Genomic DNA, 19,902 nt, shown 5'->3' with positions numbered 1-19,902 from the left:
CAACTGGCAAATGGATAACCAGATATTAGTGGGGGTGTAAGTATGTATGTGAACATGTATGTATACTTTCCACCTTGTGTGGAATTGAGAAATTCAAAATAAATTAAAACTTGTGCACCAGTTCTAGTTTTTTAAAGTAATAAAAGATGCACGCCGTACAATCATTAAACCCTGGAAAAAGAAAATTTCAAAGAAATCATCAAAAATGTAAAAATTACACCGAATCGCAACTATGTTTAGAGTTGGGTCATATATATCGTGAAAACAGTTACTTGGATTAATATACGCTCTTTACTGAACAAGAAGTAAATTTGACTGAGTGGTAACTTTACACACACAGGCAGCCATTGCTGTTTCCTTGTAATAACATAACGAATAACGGAATCTTTAATCCAATCAAATTTCAGAGCTGTGGCTTTTTAAACCAATCACAGCGCAGCCGTCTCAATCGCTGCTTACCATCGACCACTACCCGCTAGCTAGTTTAGCAACAAGCTGGGTGAGGGGCTAAACCGCAGATACACAGAAGCAGCTTCTTCACTCGTTTTTTTTTTGTGTATTTCGCTGGGACATAGTGAAGTTAGCAGTCATCCGAGTGATTATCTTCACGTTTTGGTCGAAGGTAAAGACTGGTGTTTACTTCTTGTGCATGCTTTAGCTAGATAACCCTTCGCAGGATGGGGCGCAAATGACACGAGACGCGTTGTTGAGGTTATTATGTGGCCGTCAATTAAGATTAGCTGATATTAGCTAATGCAACTTTGTATTAAAACCTCTTCAACGTAAAATATTTCAAGTTGGACACATTCTTAACGGGCGGCTAGGCGGTCGTGTTATCATTGTCAAGAATGTGTGTATTTCCTGTTTGGACGTCTCTCCTTATTGTTGTGACTAAGTCAACTGGGTTATTCAAAGTTTCATACCATGCCAACGTGTTATTCAGTAGTTGCCACAGGCTTGCTGATTGCACCCCCTCTAGCTATTTTAATTTCTCCTCATCTTTCTCTCTCATCGTCAAATAACTCCTTCAGTCGGTGTTTATCTCACTCTTGTATAACTGGACTTCCTCCCGCAGATGCAGTTCATGCTGCTGTTCAGCCGGCAGGGAAAGCTGCGGCTGCAGAAGTGGTATGTTCCTCTGTCAGACAAGGAGAGAAAGAAGATCTCCAGGGATCTGGTCCAGACTATACTGGCCAGGAAGCCCAAAATGTGCAGCTTCTTGGAGTGGCGAGACCTGAAGATTGTGTACAAAAGGTAGGTGTATAATGCAAGTTGTGATACAGCTGCACGCTCTCCCTTTCTATCACAAGTGGCATTTGCACTCAGCTTTTGGTGCAGTAGGTAAGAGTAGATCAGATCCTCAAATGCAACAGCACAATATTGCCCTTAAAGATTAAGTAATGCTTATTAGCACCAACATTTGTTTTCTACAAAGTAACTTGTATTGGTTCACTTGAGTTGAGAAATGGTCAAAAAAATTATTTATTGGGATTTTGTTTTTTAGTGTGCCAGTCGTCGGTTCTCCTCAGGAGGGAGGAGAGTAGTGAGAGGAATTAAAGCAAGATGCGTGCTCCTCTAAATCCCAACTGGTGGGAGCAAACTCCCACTCCCTTCCAGTGCTTCTTCCCTTAGGTTGTGGATTCCAACACACTACACCTAAAGGAGAGAGAGTAATTCCCAACATTAATTACCTGTGTTAATTAGACTCCCTCCCGCTTCTCCCCTGCTGCCTCAAGCAGCACCAGACTACCTGTTGCCATATTTTGAAGCAGTAATCCGTGCACTACAAGTTGTGACTTAAATAAACAGGGGAAAAAAAGTAAATTCGGCGTGAATATTTGTGACTTAAATAAACTGAAGTAGAAATTCATTAGGGAAGTCAGGATTGAGTGCTTTGCCAAGAGATGTCCATATTGGCACATGTGGGATGGGGACAGTTCTTCCAGGGTGAAACAGTGGTACCTGATATGTGGACTCAGTGCGTTCCTGCTCGCTGTATCATAGCTGATCAAGTGTACTGTTCATGTCAGGCCAAAATGGCTCTCGTCTGACGGCTCCTGAATGGTTGTCCCTCCTTGTTAGCAATATAATAAGGGCTGGTACTTGTGAAGTGCCAGTTTCCAGGTGCACATACTAGTTTTTTTCATTGTTTCAGTTTGCGTCTCAGCAGCAGATGGAGTTGGCTCGTGGAAAGGTGTTTTAACTTGTATAAAACACTGTTCACATGACAACAGACGTTTATAAGGAAGAGAACTGCGTAGTTTCAGTTCCCGAATTCATGATGACTGTGGTGTGGTTGAAACCTTCAAAAGCCATTAGGAAGAGGATCGTTGACTTCAGGCATTTATGTTTAACTTGTAAATGGCCCAGATAAGCTTCACTCCGACTGTTGTGTAATTTCTTTAGGTCAGGGTATGATCTTATCAGTAGGATGTGTTAACGTTTGGTTCGTTGCATCACTGGTAAATCTGTGGTGGTTTGTTGGGGTGGTTAATGGGAGCTGGTGATTCAGTGATTATTTTGTCAGGCACTGAGATTTCTGGCATCTAGAGCTCACCTTCTGGTGTGTCGTGGAAGCCAAAAACACCTTCTTTTCAAATAATAACTGCCAAAAATCAGAGTAGATGGGGAGATTGCCTGATTTGTCATGAACATATGACTCATAAGTAATGTAAATGTCCACTTTATCAAGGCAAAACAAACAAACAGTTCAGCCACATGATAGTGCAGTATTATACACACACATGCAGTTCAATACACAGGCCTAAATGTGTTGTATTCATAACATGTGATTGTCTGATCAAATATTTGCATGACGGAGCATTTGAACAGGTGTATCAAAAGAAAAGATTGTGAGTGTATTATCTCAGCATTAACTTCCTGCCCATTTTTAAATGCCCTGCAGACACTTGCTGGGTTGTGATATCGCTGCATGCTCTTTCTATCACATTCTGGACCAGACATTAGACATTTTAGCTTGGTGTCTATGCTTCTTTCTTTTTTTTGTGACTGACTTTTATTACCAAATATACACTTAACAGTCTTAATGCATTCCTTAATACTGCTGATGTCACAAATATTGATGCTTTGCATATCTTCTTTCTTCGTGTACTAGATACGCAAGCCTGTATTTCTGCTGTGCCGTCGAGGATCAGGATAATGAGCTGATCACACTCGAGATCATCCACAGATACGTGGAGCTGCTGGACAAATATTTTGGCAGCGTAAGTCGTGTCAACATCACGCACATAACATGCTGATCGATGGTATCAGAAGGGGAAATCTGTTAAAATGTTACTGCAAGGATTTTTAGTAGGGACAGTGTCTCCTCTGATCTGCTGCTATTTGTTGTTTTGTGGACTCTCAGGTGTGCGAGCTGGATATCATCTTCAACTTTGAGAAGGCTTACTTCATCCTGGATGAGTTCCTGCTGGGCGGAGAGGCCCAGGAAACATCCAAGAAGAATGTGCTGAAGGCCATCGAGCAGGCTGACCTGTTGCAGGAGGTACGCTCAGTTCTTCTTCAGCAGATAAATAAATCCATTTGACCTGTAACTATGAACAGGGGGTTGCAATGACGAAGTGTTGATAAACCTATCATGTTTGTTTGGTTTTTGTGGGGGATTTTTTGTTTTCTTCAAAAATCTAAAGGTGTTATCTTTACTGCCAAGTAAGACAAGGAAAGCTAGCAGTTCTTCACATTTGATAAGCTGAAACAAAAACAGACATAAATCCTTTCAAAATGAAACATTGCCAAAATTCAGTAACTTTCTGTTGGTTGCTGGAGCACTGACTTTGTGAAAATAGAATTAATTTTACTCAACAATTCAAGTGTTGATCCAAACAGAAGGCTGGCTTTCTCCACCTTACACTCACCTGCACCTGCTATCATGTTTATTCTTAGGCTGCAGGACTTGATTAATACCTCTTTCTATCTCTTGTGCCAGTGCACTAAAGAACGTTCTGCCTAGGTGGCTGTTTCCAGTGGACAGATTCAGTGCTCTTTGATTTATTTAAAGCAAAGCATGCAGCACTATTGTTATAACAGGACTGGCTGTGCATGCCTGTAACTCACTGTAAAGCCCCTCTGTTCCCATCTTAGATTCAGCAGCTAGTAATTATGACTCATGCACTATTAATTATGTTTTGTAAGAGGTACTTAAAGAACCTGACATAACAGCTTTAAAGAGCACTTGTCTGTCTTCTTCTGCAGGAGGCTGAGGCACCACGGAGCGTTTTAGAAGAGATTGGGCTGACATAGATCAACGTGTTTCTGCCTTGTTTGATTCTCACCTCCGTGTGTCGACTAAGTCCTCTCCTGTTTACCGTGTCAGTGTTGTGTGTGTGTGTGAGTGTGGTCACCATCTATGTACTGTACTATCCTGTATTGTCCTTTCAGTGTAGTGCCAACTGTGGTTCTGATGTGTTCCCTATGTGCAAGCTCCCTCACTGTATTCAGCAGCACTTGGCGTACTTCACTCCCTTAACTTAAAACTCCACAGAGAACAATGTAGCACTGACATGAACTCCAGCACCATTAGATAATCCATCATCACCCACTGCAGAGCTGTACATGTTTGGCCTCAAGTGCTTGTTAAGGTGTTGTGGCTGCAGCTGGTGCTTCTCATGTTTTACCATCACATGGCAAAGAATCATGAAAATACAGCACTGCAAAAAATCTTGAACTACCCCTCGATTCTTTATGCTTTGCTAGGAAAATTGAATATGGGTGCAGTGGTTTATTGAAACATGTAAAAACATATGTGGAAATACAGCCTGAAAAATTCTGTTTGGTCTAATCATCTTGAGTCTGCAGCCTGAACTCTCTTAAATCAGCTGTGCAAGAAACTAGTGTTCAGGAATAGTTCTGAAAGGACATTTAAAGCTCTTCTTCAGATGGTGCTGTAGATCGTTTTGTCCAGTTTCCTCAGTTTTAAGGCTCCACTGCACACTACGCCAAGATAACAGCTCTTTGGGAATTGACTTGTTGCTGCAAAAGTGCAGTTTTCTGTACTTCAGACTGTTATTTCTGACATTTTTGAGATTCAACTGAAGAAATGGCGAAAAATGGTGTTTGGGTTTTTTTACGGGGTTATAAGATAAAATTTGAAATTGGTCCTTTGCATAGTTTTTTTTTTTTTTTTTTTTTTTTTTTTTTTTAACACGTGTAGAGATGATGCTGGTTCATCCCATGATACCTTTTTATGCCTCATTGTCTCACAGCCAGTGTTAAGTGGCATAACAAGTTAAAAAAAACAAAACATATTCATCTGAAAATGTTCAGGTACAAGGGTTGGACTGAATGAGTGAACAAATAACCAGTTCCTATGTTGCATGCTCATATGTAATGGTAATGCATCAAAGCCACCAGCTGGGGCCAGTGCTGTTAAGGGAACCACAGACACTGTTACAATCACTTATTCATGGCTAAACTGAACCCAGTAACTAAAATTACACATTTAATAATCATTGTGTCTGTGTTAACACTTAATACAGGTTTATTTTCTGTGATTCTTCTCTTCAAATGAATCATTTCATATTCACATTTCCAGACTAATTGTTTGCTATATGTGGGTGGTTTCTGTGTAACTAGTGTCACGTTTGCTATACTGTATTTCTGTAGTGTTTTTGACCATCGACTTATTGTCCTTACAAAAAAAACAAACAAAAAAAAACACTGAGGTTTGTAAAAGCCTCTGAAAGTATATCTTAGGTCCAGTTCCTCCCTTAGTGCTGAATTAGGTTAGGATAGTGACCCAAATAAAACCACTATTTTGTGTATTATATAGCTCTGGCTTACTCTTAACGACTAACATATGACCAAAGAACACTGTGTTTTACCTTCTCAGTGGTGTCTATAGGAGGCTAAAACAGCAGAAAAAAGGGATTTATAACTGCAGGTTGATGTCACTGGATGTGGGAATTATTTGGCTACAATAAACCAGTATTATGGAATTACTCCAGTCTACCCAGACATGTTGATCATGACTTTCTTCATGGAGTGGGAACATAAAAACATGAACTGCAGATATCAGGTATATCATTGTAATGTGCAAGGAAACAACTTCTAAATAGTTACTCATCTCAAACTGTATGGAAGTCTTTTTTTCTTATCAAGATCAAAACTGTTGTCGTTGAACACTCGTATTATCAAACTTTGATTTGTGCAAAAGAAATCAGTTTTTGTATTAAACACTGACAACACATTTTTCTTATATTTGAAAGATATTAAAAATAAATGTATTCAAAAAGCAAGGGTTTTTTTGTTTTTATATTTTTACGTAACATGTAGTGCCACAATGAGCATCTTGAAAATATTCACATATGTACACAAAAGGTGTTGACAAGTGCCAATGTTGACTACATTAAAATCATTGCATTTTAAACTGGATTAACGCATCAGAATACAGTGATCTCAGGACTCACAAACTGCAATGCATCCCTTTTTATTCATTTAAAATCCAGATCGGTAAGGCGGAGATGTATCTCAGTGTGCACAAATTTCTAGAAGTTATTTTTAGGAAAATCTGATTTGTAGATTTTAAAATGTGCGCTACAAAAAGAGCATATTTTCAGTGAGGTCACCTCACATTTCCTCGGACTATTCACTTTCACTGTTTTTCTGCGTTCGCTCCATCTCATTTCTCTCTCCACCGGGACTTGATGTTGAAAGGTTTTCCACCGTCTCCTCCCCTGACTCCTCTTTTTCTGACTCTCCAGATGAAGCTGTCTCTTCAGACAAATGGCTTTTCTTCTTGCTCTTCTTCTTGCTCTTCTTCTTGCTCTTTTTGGAGTGTTTGTGGCGACGATGTGTGCTGCTGTCATCATTAGACTTTTTCTTACTTTTATCAGGTGACTTGGGGCTTCTTTCTTTACTTCTCGACTTTTCTCTCGTTCCCATGTGAGCGACGTCATTCGTGCCTCTACCGTTTCTCTCTTGATCTCTACCCCTATGCTCCTTCTCTCTGTCCCTACTTCTGTTTCTCCGCCTGTCTTGCTCGTCGTCTCTACTTCTGCTCCTTGACCTGCCTCTACTCCTGCTCCTTCGCCTGTCTTTCCACCAGTCACTGTGTCTGGATCTGGACGACCGTGTGTCCTCTCTGTTGTGGTATGACGGCCTCCTCTCTCTGCTCCTGCTCCTTCGCCTGTCTTCGTCTCGTCTCCTTTCAGATCTCTCCGATCTCACCGGGCTCCTGCTGTAATGACGCTGCCTCCATGATCGGCTCGAATGCCACCCGTCTCTGTGACTGCCCCTTACACTGCGGTCAGGGGACATGTGCAGGTCCCTGTCAGCCTCCCAGAATTCATTCCCAGGGTTTCGAAATACATGCAGAAAGTTGCAGTGCTTCCCTTTAGGGCACTTGTGTCTGTCAAACAATCCTAAGAAGATAAACAAACAAGCTAAACACTGTGGGAATGTCTTCAAGTGAAACTGCATGCCGTCAGCATTAAAAAGTAGCTCACCACATATGGCATTCTTCCACCGTGTAACAGGTGATATCTCACAGTGAAGCTGCCGGCCTGCATACCACCTCCCATTGAATTTGATGAAGGCATCTTTGCATTGCTCCTCTCTGGAGAGACAAGTCAAAGAATGATGTGTTTTCTCTGAAGTGTTACTTCAATTGCAAAGAGACGGGAAGTGGCTGAGTGACTTCTTACGTGTCAAACTGAACATAAACGTTTCCTCTCAGGTGTGGTTCATAGTTACAGCTGACCTATTAGAGGAGAGGAATAGGTGAAATCTATAAATGTTTTTAAGGGGAATAAGTGAGTCTGTTTTACAACACAGACAGGATGACCGGAGGAAAGCTTCTTGATGTCATCTCACCTTAAACTGCAACACTTTGCCGACGCTCTTGAACTCTGGCAGAACATCGTGGTAGAACTCGAGGAAGGACTCCTGCATCTCCTCTTCGCTGTGCTCCAAACAAGCATCGATGTCATAGTCATCACGGCGCGACTCTTCCATACCGAACGTTCTAAACATTCCGCGGATCATCAGCGTTGGACTGGTTTCAGGATACGTATGTTTTCGAGAACATCTGGATTCATAGAGAGAAGACATTCAAATACGTGGGGAAAGGCCACTTTAGTGTCATCGTGTAATTTAACCTAACATAACATTCTTCTTGACAGACTAGCTCCTATTGAAATCACTGGACGCACTCCGTTCATTCAACTGAAAAATTCAAATTCCATCAATTTCCAGTTATTACTGGAGTCTCCCAGGTATCTGTCCTGAGCCGCCTTTTTTTTTCTCATCTCCTTCCTCTTGGTCAAATCTTCCATAAATCGGTTTCCATTGTTATCCCAATGACACCCAGCTCTACCCACATGCCAAACTACCAGCACCTCCCACTCACTGCCCTCTGTGTTTGCCTCCAGGAAATTAAATCCTGGTTCTACTGCAACCTTCTCAAACTACAGTGATAAAACAGAGGTTCTTCTCACTGTCCAAACGTAACAGCTATTCATTCCCTGTTGACAACTCCTTAGTTTCTCCCTCGCCTCAGATTAAGAGTCTGGGGGTCATCCATGCCAGGACGCTTTCTTTTCAAGGGCATATCAGTGGCATGTCAAAACGCACCTCTTTAAACTAGTTTATTCACTCTGATTGCAACTTTGCTCTTAATTTTATAGGATTTTTTGTCTATTCCTATTGTTCTTAACTCTTCTGGGTGAGGTAACCTTGAGTGTTTTGAAAGACACCTAAAAAGAAATGTATTATTATTATTATTATGGTTATAATTATTATTATCAACAACTCAGAAGAAACCAAAACCCATCAGTACCTGTCTCCAAATCGACACGCTCCAGTCTTGAGGAAGAACGGACAGTTGGCTACGTCACGCTCCGTTCCAAAGTTCTCAGAGTTCACTGTCACAGGAGCCTCAGGGTTCATCCACGGGCCACCATTATCCAGCTGTAAGACAGGCCATGAGCAATATTTAAACTGTCTTAGTTTTCAGTCTTTTATTAGATTTAGAGATGTTTGCAATGACACCAAAGTGCCGTCACACTAGTAAACTGAATTGAAAGAATTTAAATGCGTCTCTAGGTATAAACAAGTGAAATAAAAAACTTCAGAGCTTCTAAATACCACTTTGAGTAAAATTTAAGGCCAACCTTGTGACAGAAAAGCCCATGAAAAGTCATCAAAATGAACAGTAGGCTCAAATGAAAGTATCTGGCTGAGTTTAAAAACATTGGACAACAAGGCCTAAAGCTTTTATTTGTACACAGCCAATACAAACACTAACATTTAACAATATTAAAATAATATTTTGTCATTAAACCAGGTCTGTTCCAAATCTCTATATTTGGTTAAACAGAAAAAGAAAAAATTATCACACTCCCTGATGATTTGATAGAAAAGCAATTTTTTTAAAATAAAGAAATATATTTTCCATTTCCTGAGAAGTAACTACAAGTCTTACTGCTAGGGCTGTGCGATATGACCAAAATGTCATATCCCCATATAAGACATCTATCGTCCGATAACGATATAAATCACAAAAATTTTACATTTTCTGTAAATTCTGTGAATCTCGGGCAGCTCGACTTGCGTGAAGTGTTTCCAGCTGGGCGTTGTGTACCTGGAGTCGAGTGTTTTAGTGCTGTTTAGTTAGTTTAGTAATGAAACTATACATTTTTAGACACAAGTTGTAACAGCCGCCGTTTTCTTTGTAAATATTTATTACACAGTGTGCTGCGGGGAAAAGCCTGTTCTAAAGTTTGAGTCTAAGGTTTATTTTTTAGCACCTGACGGCTCTTTTTTGCTTCTCATCTGCAAATACTCTGCATACTCTTTCACCTGATTCTGTTTATTTTGAAAAGTCTCAACAGGATCTTGAGCTTTATTGTGAAAGGTTTATGTGGAAAATAAACAAGCAGACAGGTCGCTTGTCCGTCTGTAGTGTGGTTATATTAAATATAAGAGAAAGAGAGAACTTTAAGAAGTTATAGCCACTACAGTGACCATCAAAACGATGAAAAGATATTGCCGTAAACAGTTTATTTTGCGACACCACGAAACAAACGACAGCGTAAAATGAAACGATAGACGTTTTTATATCGTCATCCGATATGTATCGTTATATCGAACAGCCCTACTTCCTGCTAATCTGCACATATACAAAATACAATATACTGGAAATGAGTTACTATCATTCTGCGTCTCATTTATTTTCAAAGTTTATTTCTGAAGTCATGATGGCTTGGGAGAATTTCCACTGTTAGTGGCATTTAACTGAACTTTATTTAACTGATTCAAGTTAAGTCCCATTAAAAGACAAATACCAGTAGTATATATGTACTATATGATACTTTGGGGGGTTTGTGGCTAAGACAGACAGTTTTTACTCGTGTTTGTGTGTGTGAATACCTGATTTTCAGCTTCATCCAACATTTTCTGAACAGCCTCCTACAAATGGTGTAAAGACACGGCTGGTGAAAATGTGTAGAAGTCAATATAACTGCAGCATATCTGTTTTCTGTGGGTTAAGACCACGTTCACAGAGACTGAGAGGCACAAAAAAAGTTGTTAATGGGAGGTATCCTTTCAACACTAGTGGAGCGATTTCACAGCTTTCACACAATATAAAAGATACATCCTTGTTGTGAGAGCTGAGGGTTTTCTCTTTGAGTGTATCTCAGTTAAGGAGTAAAATGGTTCAGTCAAGGAAAAGTTGCACAAACACGTTACAAAAGAAACAATCAGTGGGTGAGACATTAAGCCGGTTCATTAGCTCTCAAGATTATGGAGAAGAGGATATATATGTCTTTTTTGTTTCTATCCTCCTGGAGCCCATATCACCTCTCTGTCTCGCTTCTCCTGCTGCTTCTGCTCTTTTTCTTCTTGTTCTCGCCTCTGTTGCGCTTCCCATTCCTCCTTTATCATCCGCTACAGACACAAAAAGACATAAAGACAGTTATTTGGAATTCTTATTGCAAATCATTTCCACTGATTCCACTGTGCTGTCATTTCCATTTATTTTGGTGCCATGAATTGCTTTTTTCCATTTCACCACAAATGCAGTTCTTTTAAATCAAGCTGGGCTAGACTAAACTGGTCATGTTCACCAGAATAATGACTGAATGAAACAAGCAAGATCAGGCACACATGCAGAGCTTTGATCATAACAAAGGGGAGAAGTGCCTCCAACATGCTCAAACATTTGACCACACAGTTAATTTGCACTACTGTAATGTCTTTGGTACGCTGCTTAGCGACGGTGGCGACTCTCGAGGGGAAACTTACGGCACAAGCAACATAAAACCTCTCCAGATCATGTTGATTGTAATATGTTAGCGCCATACTGTATGAATAATCTCCATCTCGTATTAACATTTAGTTGACGAGGTCTGCCAGAGTGAGACTGACTCAGAGGCTCTCTCATATACCTTTAGCTACATCTGTACTACATTTTATTCTCTAACTCAATGAGAATTGATTAGAGAATCGATAAGGAATTAAATCCATAATTGATATTGATAACGGAATAAGTAACGCTAAATTCCTGTCAATTCCCATCCCTATACCTCCTCCTCCTCTTTTCTTTTCCTTGCTGTTTCCTCCTTCTCCAAACGCAGTCTGAACTCCTCTTGGGCAATCCGCTCTCTTTCCAGCCACTCTTCATGAAGATGCTGTCTAAAGGTAAATAAATACAAAATCAAACACATCCAGCATGTGCAGCAAAATGGTCTATGCTGCTATCAATGAATGAGCAGCTTCAGAGCAGCGTCAGTATGGCCCTACCTTTCTTCCTCTGCAACATCGTCATCCTCACCGTCTTCATTTACTTCGTCTTCTTCTCCAGGAGTAGGGCTTGCTCCATTTTTTAAATCTGTAACAGAGAAATGGTGGTGAAGAATTTGCTTAACAACCGCAACTAGACAAATGAGAACAACACAACCTGGACTCATACATCTATCACATACCTCGTTCTCTAGCATGGGCGAGAGCCTGGCGTTTCCGTTTCCTCCTCTCTTTCCTCAGAGCAGCCCTGCGTTGCTTCTGACTGAAGTGAAAGAGATTGAAAACAATAATCACAACAGAGGAGCAGATGATGGGAGACTAAGCCGGGGCTTGCACAGCTCTTACAAGAGAGTGCACCTTAAACAATAAAAGCCAGTGTTCACAGCAGACCCTGTGCCCTGTCACACATAATGATCACTGAACTCTTCCCATCACTGGTGCTTCTGAAGAAGACAGACTTCATGTGCCATTTGCTTCAGTTAGCCATATTACACCACCTTCTGCCTTTCCCAATACTAAAAAAATCTCACTATCTGCAAAGAAAAGGCTCAGGCATTCAAATCGGTTTCTTTAGTACCACCAGACTCATAAAAATGTATCTAACCTAAGGCTAAATTTGTACGATTACGGCGTTTATTTAACAACACTTTAAATGCATGCAGAAGCCACTGTTGTCTACGTGTCTCAAAATCATTACATAAATACGTTCAAAAGACCTACAAAGAAACACAGACCTTAATACAGGAGCTGAAATCACTGGAGGAGTGGACGCTGCCATTGCAGCTAATGGGAGCTAGCTGGTTAGCTTCTTTGGCTAACCCTAGCTGCCCAGTGTAATTCTGCCCGCGTTGTTTGTTCTCGCCAGCATGTAATTAGAAACATTAGAGAAAATCTTCTCTGCTTATACGAAATATTTCCCAGGTGGAATAATTTGTCAAGCTAGAGGCACAACTAAAAAAATGTTTATTGTAAATGTTAGCTACATGCGGAGTTGTTTTGCCTTCTTTATCTTCTTCTTTGTGGAATTCCGGCAGGCAGGACGGAACACAGGCGTATTGCTGCCCTCCTCAGGTACTTCCTAAATGTACATCAAGGATTAAATCCTTACGAGTAGTCCATTTGGGTGCAGAACTTTAGATTAAAAAAAACCTTTAAAACTTCCTAATGATACAAGTCGATTACTGATTTTAGGAGAAAAGTCTTAATGTTTATAATATTTGTCTCAATAAAATAGCTGGAGCAGTCCATCAAAACATGCTTAACAGTTTCCATTTCTTCACATGTGCAATTTCCACAATCTGACCTCCTCCACCCACTGCAGCACCCATACCATAGCTATAAATTCTGCCTTGTGCACAGAAAACCCCTCGGTCAGTTATCTAAGCTTAACTGTGCTACACATCTATTACCAACTGAGTCTTCATCTCTCCTCTACCACCTTAGAAAAAGCTAAATTAGCTTTTGCTCTTTTGTTTTCCTAAATCCTTAAATGAGGTTTTGGTCTAAGACTAAACCATGGTGCTATGGCTATCCTGTGGAACTGGGGGCTAACCCCACTTTCTCCACTCACAACTTCTCCACCTTCTTACTTAATACTGAAAACAAAACTCCCCTCTGGTTTAAACTAAATACTTTGATTTTTAAAAGGGAATAAAAGGTCTGCTCTCTATTCAGTATAATCTATTTTTTTAAGTCTGTGTACAAAAAAAGTCTGTCTACAACTTTATTAACTATCATCAGAGATCATTTTATAGAGCATCTTGATTAACAAATAACAAAATACAGGCCAAATATAATAACACAGCATGTAGCACACAAGAGGATTATAAAAGACGCAAAGGATGAAATAAAGAGGCGGTGCAATGGCAGTACAAGGGCAGGTTTAGATTTCTATTATTTTTTCCATAACTATTATTTCATTTCAGTGCTATGCTTTTCTTCATCACAATTAATCCCACTAAGATGAAAGCAGGATTGTATGAGGGCTAGAGAGCGCCTAAAAGTGGGATGGTGGTGGTGTCAGATATAACGGATGTAACTGTTTAATGCAGGGAGACAGTGCTTGTGAATTAGAACTAGATGTTAAAAACAACAACAACAAACAAACCCCATTTTAGTTAACAAAATAAAAATAAAAACTAGACCAAAAAAATGAAATTAAATGATTTTGTGAACTTGGAAAAGAAAAAAATTAATAGAAAATATCCTTAAGTTTAGTATTTGTTAGTTTGTTACAGATTTCATTGCATTAGCTGTAAGGATTTTCCTAAATTTTGCCCCTGGCATACAATAATAATTAAAATGTAATTGAGGAAACTCAGACTAACAAGGAAACTACTAAAAACCAAACTTAAACTAATCATTTTCAGACAATTAAAACTAAACTGAATCAAGGGAACCCACTCTGCAAACTGACTGAAACCACACTGAATAAAAAAACAAAAAGTTAAAAGAAATTTTAAAAAATTGCTATTAGCTAATAAATACTGTGAAAGGCACAGACACATTAATTTATTTGCCAAGTAGGCACTGTGCAGAAATCTCAGCGACAAACGACAGTTTTGTTTTTATACCAAACAATGATTATTGTGAGTCATATCAATCTGTTACACAACTCTAACGCACCATTGCCTGCAGTGTAACATTGTGTGTGCCTTATGTGGATGCTGCTGCTTTACACACAGAGATTTTCAATAAAAAGCGGCAGATCAAAAACAGTAGATGGCACAATTTCCATTTTTGTCCATTTCTAGCACCTCCACATAACCCCATGAAGTTTACAGGTGGCAGTTTCCTCTCTAAAATAGCAACCGCTAATAACTGCAAACACAGCAGGAATTTGCGAGTTCTTCGGGCCTTTATTTTAGGCATCTTTGGCATCTGTGGCACTCTCTCTGTCCCCCCGACAGTCTGTCATTCATTTTTCTTCTCTGGCGCTGTCCTGAGGAAGAAGGCGGGCTGTGTGCAGCAGCGGTAGCACAGAGCCTGAGGCACCAGCATGTACAGCACATTGACCAGCAAGAAGACAGGCTGGCTGTCCACAGGTACTCTGTATGAAAACGGTGTCCGTGTGTGAAGAGATGCACCGATGTGGGAGAACTGGGCCTGTGAAATGCAGCAGAGAGGGATAATAAGCATGTGCTTCACAGCTGGTATGTTCACCAAGATTCTTATATAACCACTATATGGACAAAGATCACCTACATATTACATCTGCAGGAGCTTGTTTGACATCCCACTGTGAATTCATAGGCATTACTATGGAGTTGGTCCCTGTTTACAGCTATAGCTTCCACTCTTCTGGCTTTCTACAAGATTTTGAACGGTGCCTGTAGAAATATTTGCCCTTTCACCCAGAAGGGCATTTGCAAGGCCTGACACTGATGTTGGACAAGAGGGGTCGGCTCACAACCTCCATTCTGGTTGATCCCAAAGGTGGTAAATGGGGTTAAGGTCAGGGCTGTGTCAAGTCAAGTTCTTCCACTCTACTTATTTGACCAAACCTTCATGGGCCTTGCTTTATGGCATGGTGCACAGAGATGCTGGGAAAGAAAAAGGCCCTTCCCTAAACTGTTAATAGTCAAAAATGTCTTTGTAACCTGAAACTTTAAGAGTCCCCTCCACTGGAACTAAAGTGTACAGGCCAGAAACACAAGCCCCAAAGCAATATCTATCTAGAAGGGAAGAAATTTCAGACACTGACTTGCTGCACTCAAATTCAGTGAGCTGTTTAGAAGGACCCATTCTTACACAAATGTTTATAAAGGGTGGCTGCACAGCTCAATACTGAACGAAACACCTGAATTCAGTCACTAAAAGGTGCTGCCCAATACGTTTGTCCATACCGTGTATCTTGGTCTTAAATATCTCTTACATTTTTAACAATATTTTGAGCTCATGATGTAAAAAAAATGAATATTCAAAAGAATTCAAAAAGAATTATGAATTTTAGAAAACAAGATAGAATTAGATGTCAGCACCAGGGTTAATATAGTTAACTAAAACCAAACTAAAAACCAAAAGTAGAAAAATGTTAGTTAACAGAAATAAAAACCAAATATTAAAATAACTGCAATTGTTTTGTGAAGTTGGAAAACTAACAAAAATAAAATAAGAATATAGCAGAAATATCCTAACTGAAACTAAACTGAATTTAAAAAAAAAATCAAAACAGAAAATAATAGAAAATAAAAAACTATAATAACTAAGATTTTTAGTTGTTGTTTTGTCCCACAGAATCTCAGTGGTCTGGGATAGTGAGACATTTGGGCACATTATTGTCTTATTATCATGTATTAGTAAATTAAACATCAGTTCAAAGTCATAAATCTTATAGGAAATCTTGTGATGCTAAAGCCCACATTTTCTTGCTGGAAGCAATGATCTATCTACAATAACAGAGCAAGAAGGGCTTACACAGGAAACCCATTTGAAGCATACAAAAACAAAGTAACAGCTGTTTTGGAGTGAATTATTCCTTTACTGGACTGACGATGCCTGCATTCTGGCACCACCACTGATCCTCATATGATTTTCAATCTAATACACTTCTGTCATTTACCTTTTCGTAGAAAGCTGCTGACACATGACATGTTTCATAGCAACCAAGGCTGCCAAAGGATCAACCTTCCTATTTATATCCTGGCTGAACAGCTGACATTTAAGTGAATACCACCAATACCACCATTCCTCTTGGTCTGAAGTCAGCTTCTGCCCTTATCCTGCCGATGAGTGACGCGCCAGCCTGCAGCTCAAACACAATGGCTGCATTGTGCAGTGGAGATGTGATCAGCGCGATAGCCGCTCCCACAACTCTTCCCTTTCCATCTTTAGATGTAAATAGAGCCACTGGAGTCTGTCAGCTCTGAAGAGTACACTAAACAAAGACCAACTTGCAATCACTACAGAGGAGAAAGTTTACCGAACTGGCCAGAAGCCGGCTCTCAGTCTCTGTGTAACATTACATAATCTACCTGGATCTATGATGTCATGTGGGAAAACAAAAGACTGTAAACGACTCTTTCACATGACTTTCATTTTTAAAACCTGGCAACCCTTTCATCACTTACACATTTGGTTTCCAGATATTCGGAACAAGTTAGAGACGTTAGGTGTTTCTAACTTGTGAGGGGCCCCTCATTGTATACGGAGATCAACAGTACCTGTGCCAATGCTCCTGAGTGTACAAGAGTCAGGTCTGGCATCCAGTCACATCCTGGGACCAACAGCCCATACAGAGTAATGATGTAGTAGGGCCCAGAATACAGCATGCTCACCAGCATCTGTCAAACAGAGACACAGTTTACTTTTTTAGATATGTGGCTTAACATTACAGCATTAGAGTGACGTTTTTGGAGTGTTTACTGTCACCGTGTTACCTGTACTTTAGGGTAGGCTGAAGGGTCTTTGAGGTATGGTTCATACTGTTGTGTGTAGTCTTGGCACCATTTGCTGGAACAGTCAAGAACAACCTCGAACACATAACATAACAGTTTGATATGTGAGAGACACCCAACGCTAAGAAAGTAATCTAGAGCTGGGCAAGCCGATCACCATGAGGTTTCTTACCAGGCCTCTGAACACACAGAAAGCCAGCGCTGGAATGAGGTAGATGATGAATACCAAGTCCACAGGTCTGCGGAGCAAGCCTGCCCTGTGAGCCTCCTCGATGTCCTGAGAACACAACAGCAACACTTACATTTGCAGATGCAAAGTATGGATGTGTTTCCAGCAGATAAGACACTTTAACCCTTACCTTGTGGATATAAGGTAGATCGCAGTTATTTCACAGAGGCGGGGTACACCCTGGACAGGTCGCCAGTCTGTCGCAGGGCTAACACACAGAGACAGACACCATTCGCGCTCACATTCACTCCCACAGTCACACCTATGGGCAATTTGGATTAACAAATTAACCTATCCCCACAAACTGCATGCCTTTGGACTGTGGGAGGAAGCCGGAGTACCCGGAGGGAGAACATGCAAACTCCACACAGAAAGACCCCAGCCTGATGCTGATGCTGTGCGGCAGCAGTGCTAACCACCTTGCCACTGTGCTGCCCTTCAGAAAGAAATGTCACCAATAAATGGGCATCTGTTTAAACTTCAGTTATGTTTAAATATATCTACTATCAAAGACATATTTGCCTAACTTATAATGACTCAGAGAAATGTGCCCATACATTTTTTTTGCACTGTTTCTGTGGTGGTAATTACTCGTCAGAATAATCTCACAGACACCTGAGACGGACTCACTGATGGATTAGACTAAGGGCAATAAAAGTAGGTGTTTTCTCTGTGAGAGCGGCGGCGGTCAGGTTCTTACTGATAGCTCAACGTCTCGTGCAGAAGGCTGACAAAAGATGCGGAAGCAAGCCCACACTGACACTGAGATGTACAACAAATGGAGGATGAAGAGAGGGCCAACGTGAGTCCCATACTTTCCTGGGGAAAAATGAGGGGAAAAACTAGATCAGAAATGATCTAGTTTAAATCCCTGTAAGCAAACGGGATATAAAAGTCTGTGTGTGTGTGTGTGTGTGTGTGTGTGTGTGTGTGTGTGTGTGTGTGTGTGTGTGTGTTGTTGGGGGGGGGGGGGGGGGGAATGTGGGTTACCCTACACAGGCTATCTAAAAGCATCCCATTATTTTTAGTGTACTTACCGACAGCATTCCCAAGAATGTAGACCATTGCACGCATGAGAAAAGATCCCACCCAGTAGAGTCCAATAGCTCTGTAATTGTCCCTGCCCAAACCATGTAACAAAGCCAGATGATCATATTGTAGTTTCAAAGAATTAGGTATATAGATACATTATCAAGCTTATCTTATCAAACAGTATAATATGGATGGGATTAAGTGGCAAATATTTTCCTTACTTAGTGATGCAGCTGTGGTGAATAACCTTGGAAACAAGACAGCTCTTACCCCCAAGTTATTGCAGCAATCATAAGCAGATACATGAGATAGTGCACGCAGCCATCCCAGTACGATATCATGTGCCCATGTGCTGTGTTGACATGTGGATCTGCCTGAAACACGATGTAGATTTATCAGTAAAACTGTGAGGAAGTGGGGGCATTCATAATCTGGACACAATAGAGCAACACTTGCCTCTTTGAGGTAAAATGTCACAAATCCATCAATGATGTTGTCTTGCTCCAGTCCAATGATCAGATTCACCACACTGAGGAATGCATGCACTGCATACACTTCACAGATGTATATTTTATATATTAATTTCTAATTAAAGACAGGACAACTTGCAAACATTACGTGCTGCTTTAAAAATCACTGCTTTCTAAATACTGCAACAGGTTTTTATAGGTACAATATGCAGAAAGTCCTAACTCGAGCTTTGATCTGTAATGAACACTTCCCTCGGTCGCTGTTGGTCAAAGCAAGAAACGTGCATTTGAGAAATCCTACCATAAAAAAGTGGATCTACTGGAGCCTTCTTTTTAAGCATAAAACGAGCTGAAATGGCCAGAATAAGAACTGTTGTGCACCAAGCGAAGAAGAAAGCTTCAGCACTGCATGGGGAAAAAAAAGCAGATAAATGATTCTCAGAGTAGCTACTCCTCGCTGCTGATGGTGGAAGTCGGAATTCCAACAGTTAATATGTGAACCAGTTTCCACGTACCTGTTGCTGTAAATGAGAGAATTGAATAAATAGCAGATGGGGATAGACATCAGGGAGAGCAGGAACACTCCCGTTCCCGCAGACGCGCTCATTGCGCACCGAGCGATTTGTCTGAGCGAGAACTTAAAATCTTAAATTAAACAAATCAGCCCCAGAAAATGTTCATGCTTAGCTTGCGAGTCACATTTCACAGGATGGGAGGAAAGTCAGAGTGTTGCCGGAAAAAAAAAAAGAAACTTTGAGCTCGGCTCCCGCATGCATGCTCAATCTTGTCTGGTCTGTCTGCCTGCTCTCCTCTCTCTCTTTCTCTGTTTACCTACACATGCACTACACTCAAACGAGCTTCAGCTTTCAGATGGTGGGGGCGGGCCCTCACCTGGAAAGAAACGTAAAAAAAACCCCGACTTTCTGCAGAACTTAATGTAGTAAATTAACAATTCTCGTGCCTTTCTCTTCTTCTTCTTTTTGAAACTTTTTTTTGCTTTTTTTTTAATCTCTGA

The 19,902-nt window shown here is 40.5% G+C and overlaps 3 protein-coding genes across 3 annotated transcripts; 1 reads left to right on the top strand and 2 right to left on the bottom strand.

The window, feature by feature from the left end:
- Positions 1-450: 450 nt before the first annotated feature.
- On the top strand, positions 451-6,254 carry LOC113020288 (AP-1 complex subunit sigma-2-like). Its single transcript, XM_026164112.2, has 5 exons — positions 451-622; positions 1,076-1,254; positions 3,116-3,224; positions 3,368-3,505; positions 4,213-6,254. Exons 2-5 carry the CDS (start codon positions 1,076-1,078, stop codon positions 4,258-4,260), a joined length of 474 nt encoding a protein of 157 aa, XP_026019897.1. The 5' UTR covers positions 451-622; the 3' UTR covers positions 4,261-6,254.
- zrsr2 (zinc finger (CCCH type), RNA-binding motif and serine/arginine rich 2) lies at positions 6,253-12,821 on the bottom strand. Its single transcript, XM_026164099.2, has 11 exons — positions 12,495-12,821; positions 11,943-12,022; positions 11,761-11,848; positions 11,544-11,652; positions 10,819-10,905; positions 10,387-10,425; positions 8,795-8,925; positions 7,831-8,044; positions 7,662-7,717; positions 7,464-7,573; positions 6,253-7,379 (listed from the first exon to the last, which is right to left on the bottom strand). The coding sequence occupies exons 1-11, from the start codon at positions 12,536-12,538 to the stop codon at positions 6,601-6,603; spliced, it is 1,737 nt and encodes a 578-aa protein (XP_026019884.2). The 5' UTR covers positions 12,539-12,821; the 3' UTR covers positions 6,253-6,600.
- Positions 12,822-13,469: 648 nt separating this feature from the next.
- LOC113020273 (transmembrane 6 superfamily member 1) lies at positions 13,470-19,726 on the bottom strand. The gene is made up of 10 exons (XM_080302441.1): positions 19,403-19,726; positions 19,189-19,292; positions 18,870-18,971; positions 18,688-18,787; positions 18,423-18,505; positions 18,086-18,204; positions 17,329-17,433; positions 17,139-17,231; positions 16,923-17,042; positions 13,470-14,865 (listed from the first exon to the last, which is right to left on the bottom strand). The coding sequence occupies exons 1-10, from the start codon at positions 19,492-19,494 to the stop codon at positions 14,674-14,676; spliced, it is 1,110 nt and encodes a 369-aa protein (XP_080158567.1). The 5' UTR covers positions 19,495-19,726; the 3' UTR covers positions 13,470-14,673.
- Positions 19,727-19,902: the final 176 nt, after the last annotated feature.

The sequence above is a fragment of the Astatotilapia calliptera genome, chromosome 1, assembly GCF_964374335.1.
Source record: "Astatotilapia calliptera chromosome 1, fAstCal68.1, whole genome shotgun sequence".
Classification (NCBI taxonomy): Eukaryota; Metazoa; Chordata; class Actinopteri; order Cichliformes; family Cichlidae; genus Astatotilapia; species Astatotilapia calliptera.
The sequence above is the reverse complement of the archived record's forward strand: the minus strand, read 5'-3'. Positions and strand labels throughout refer to the sequence as shown.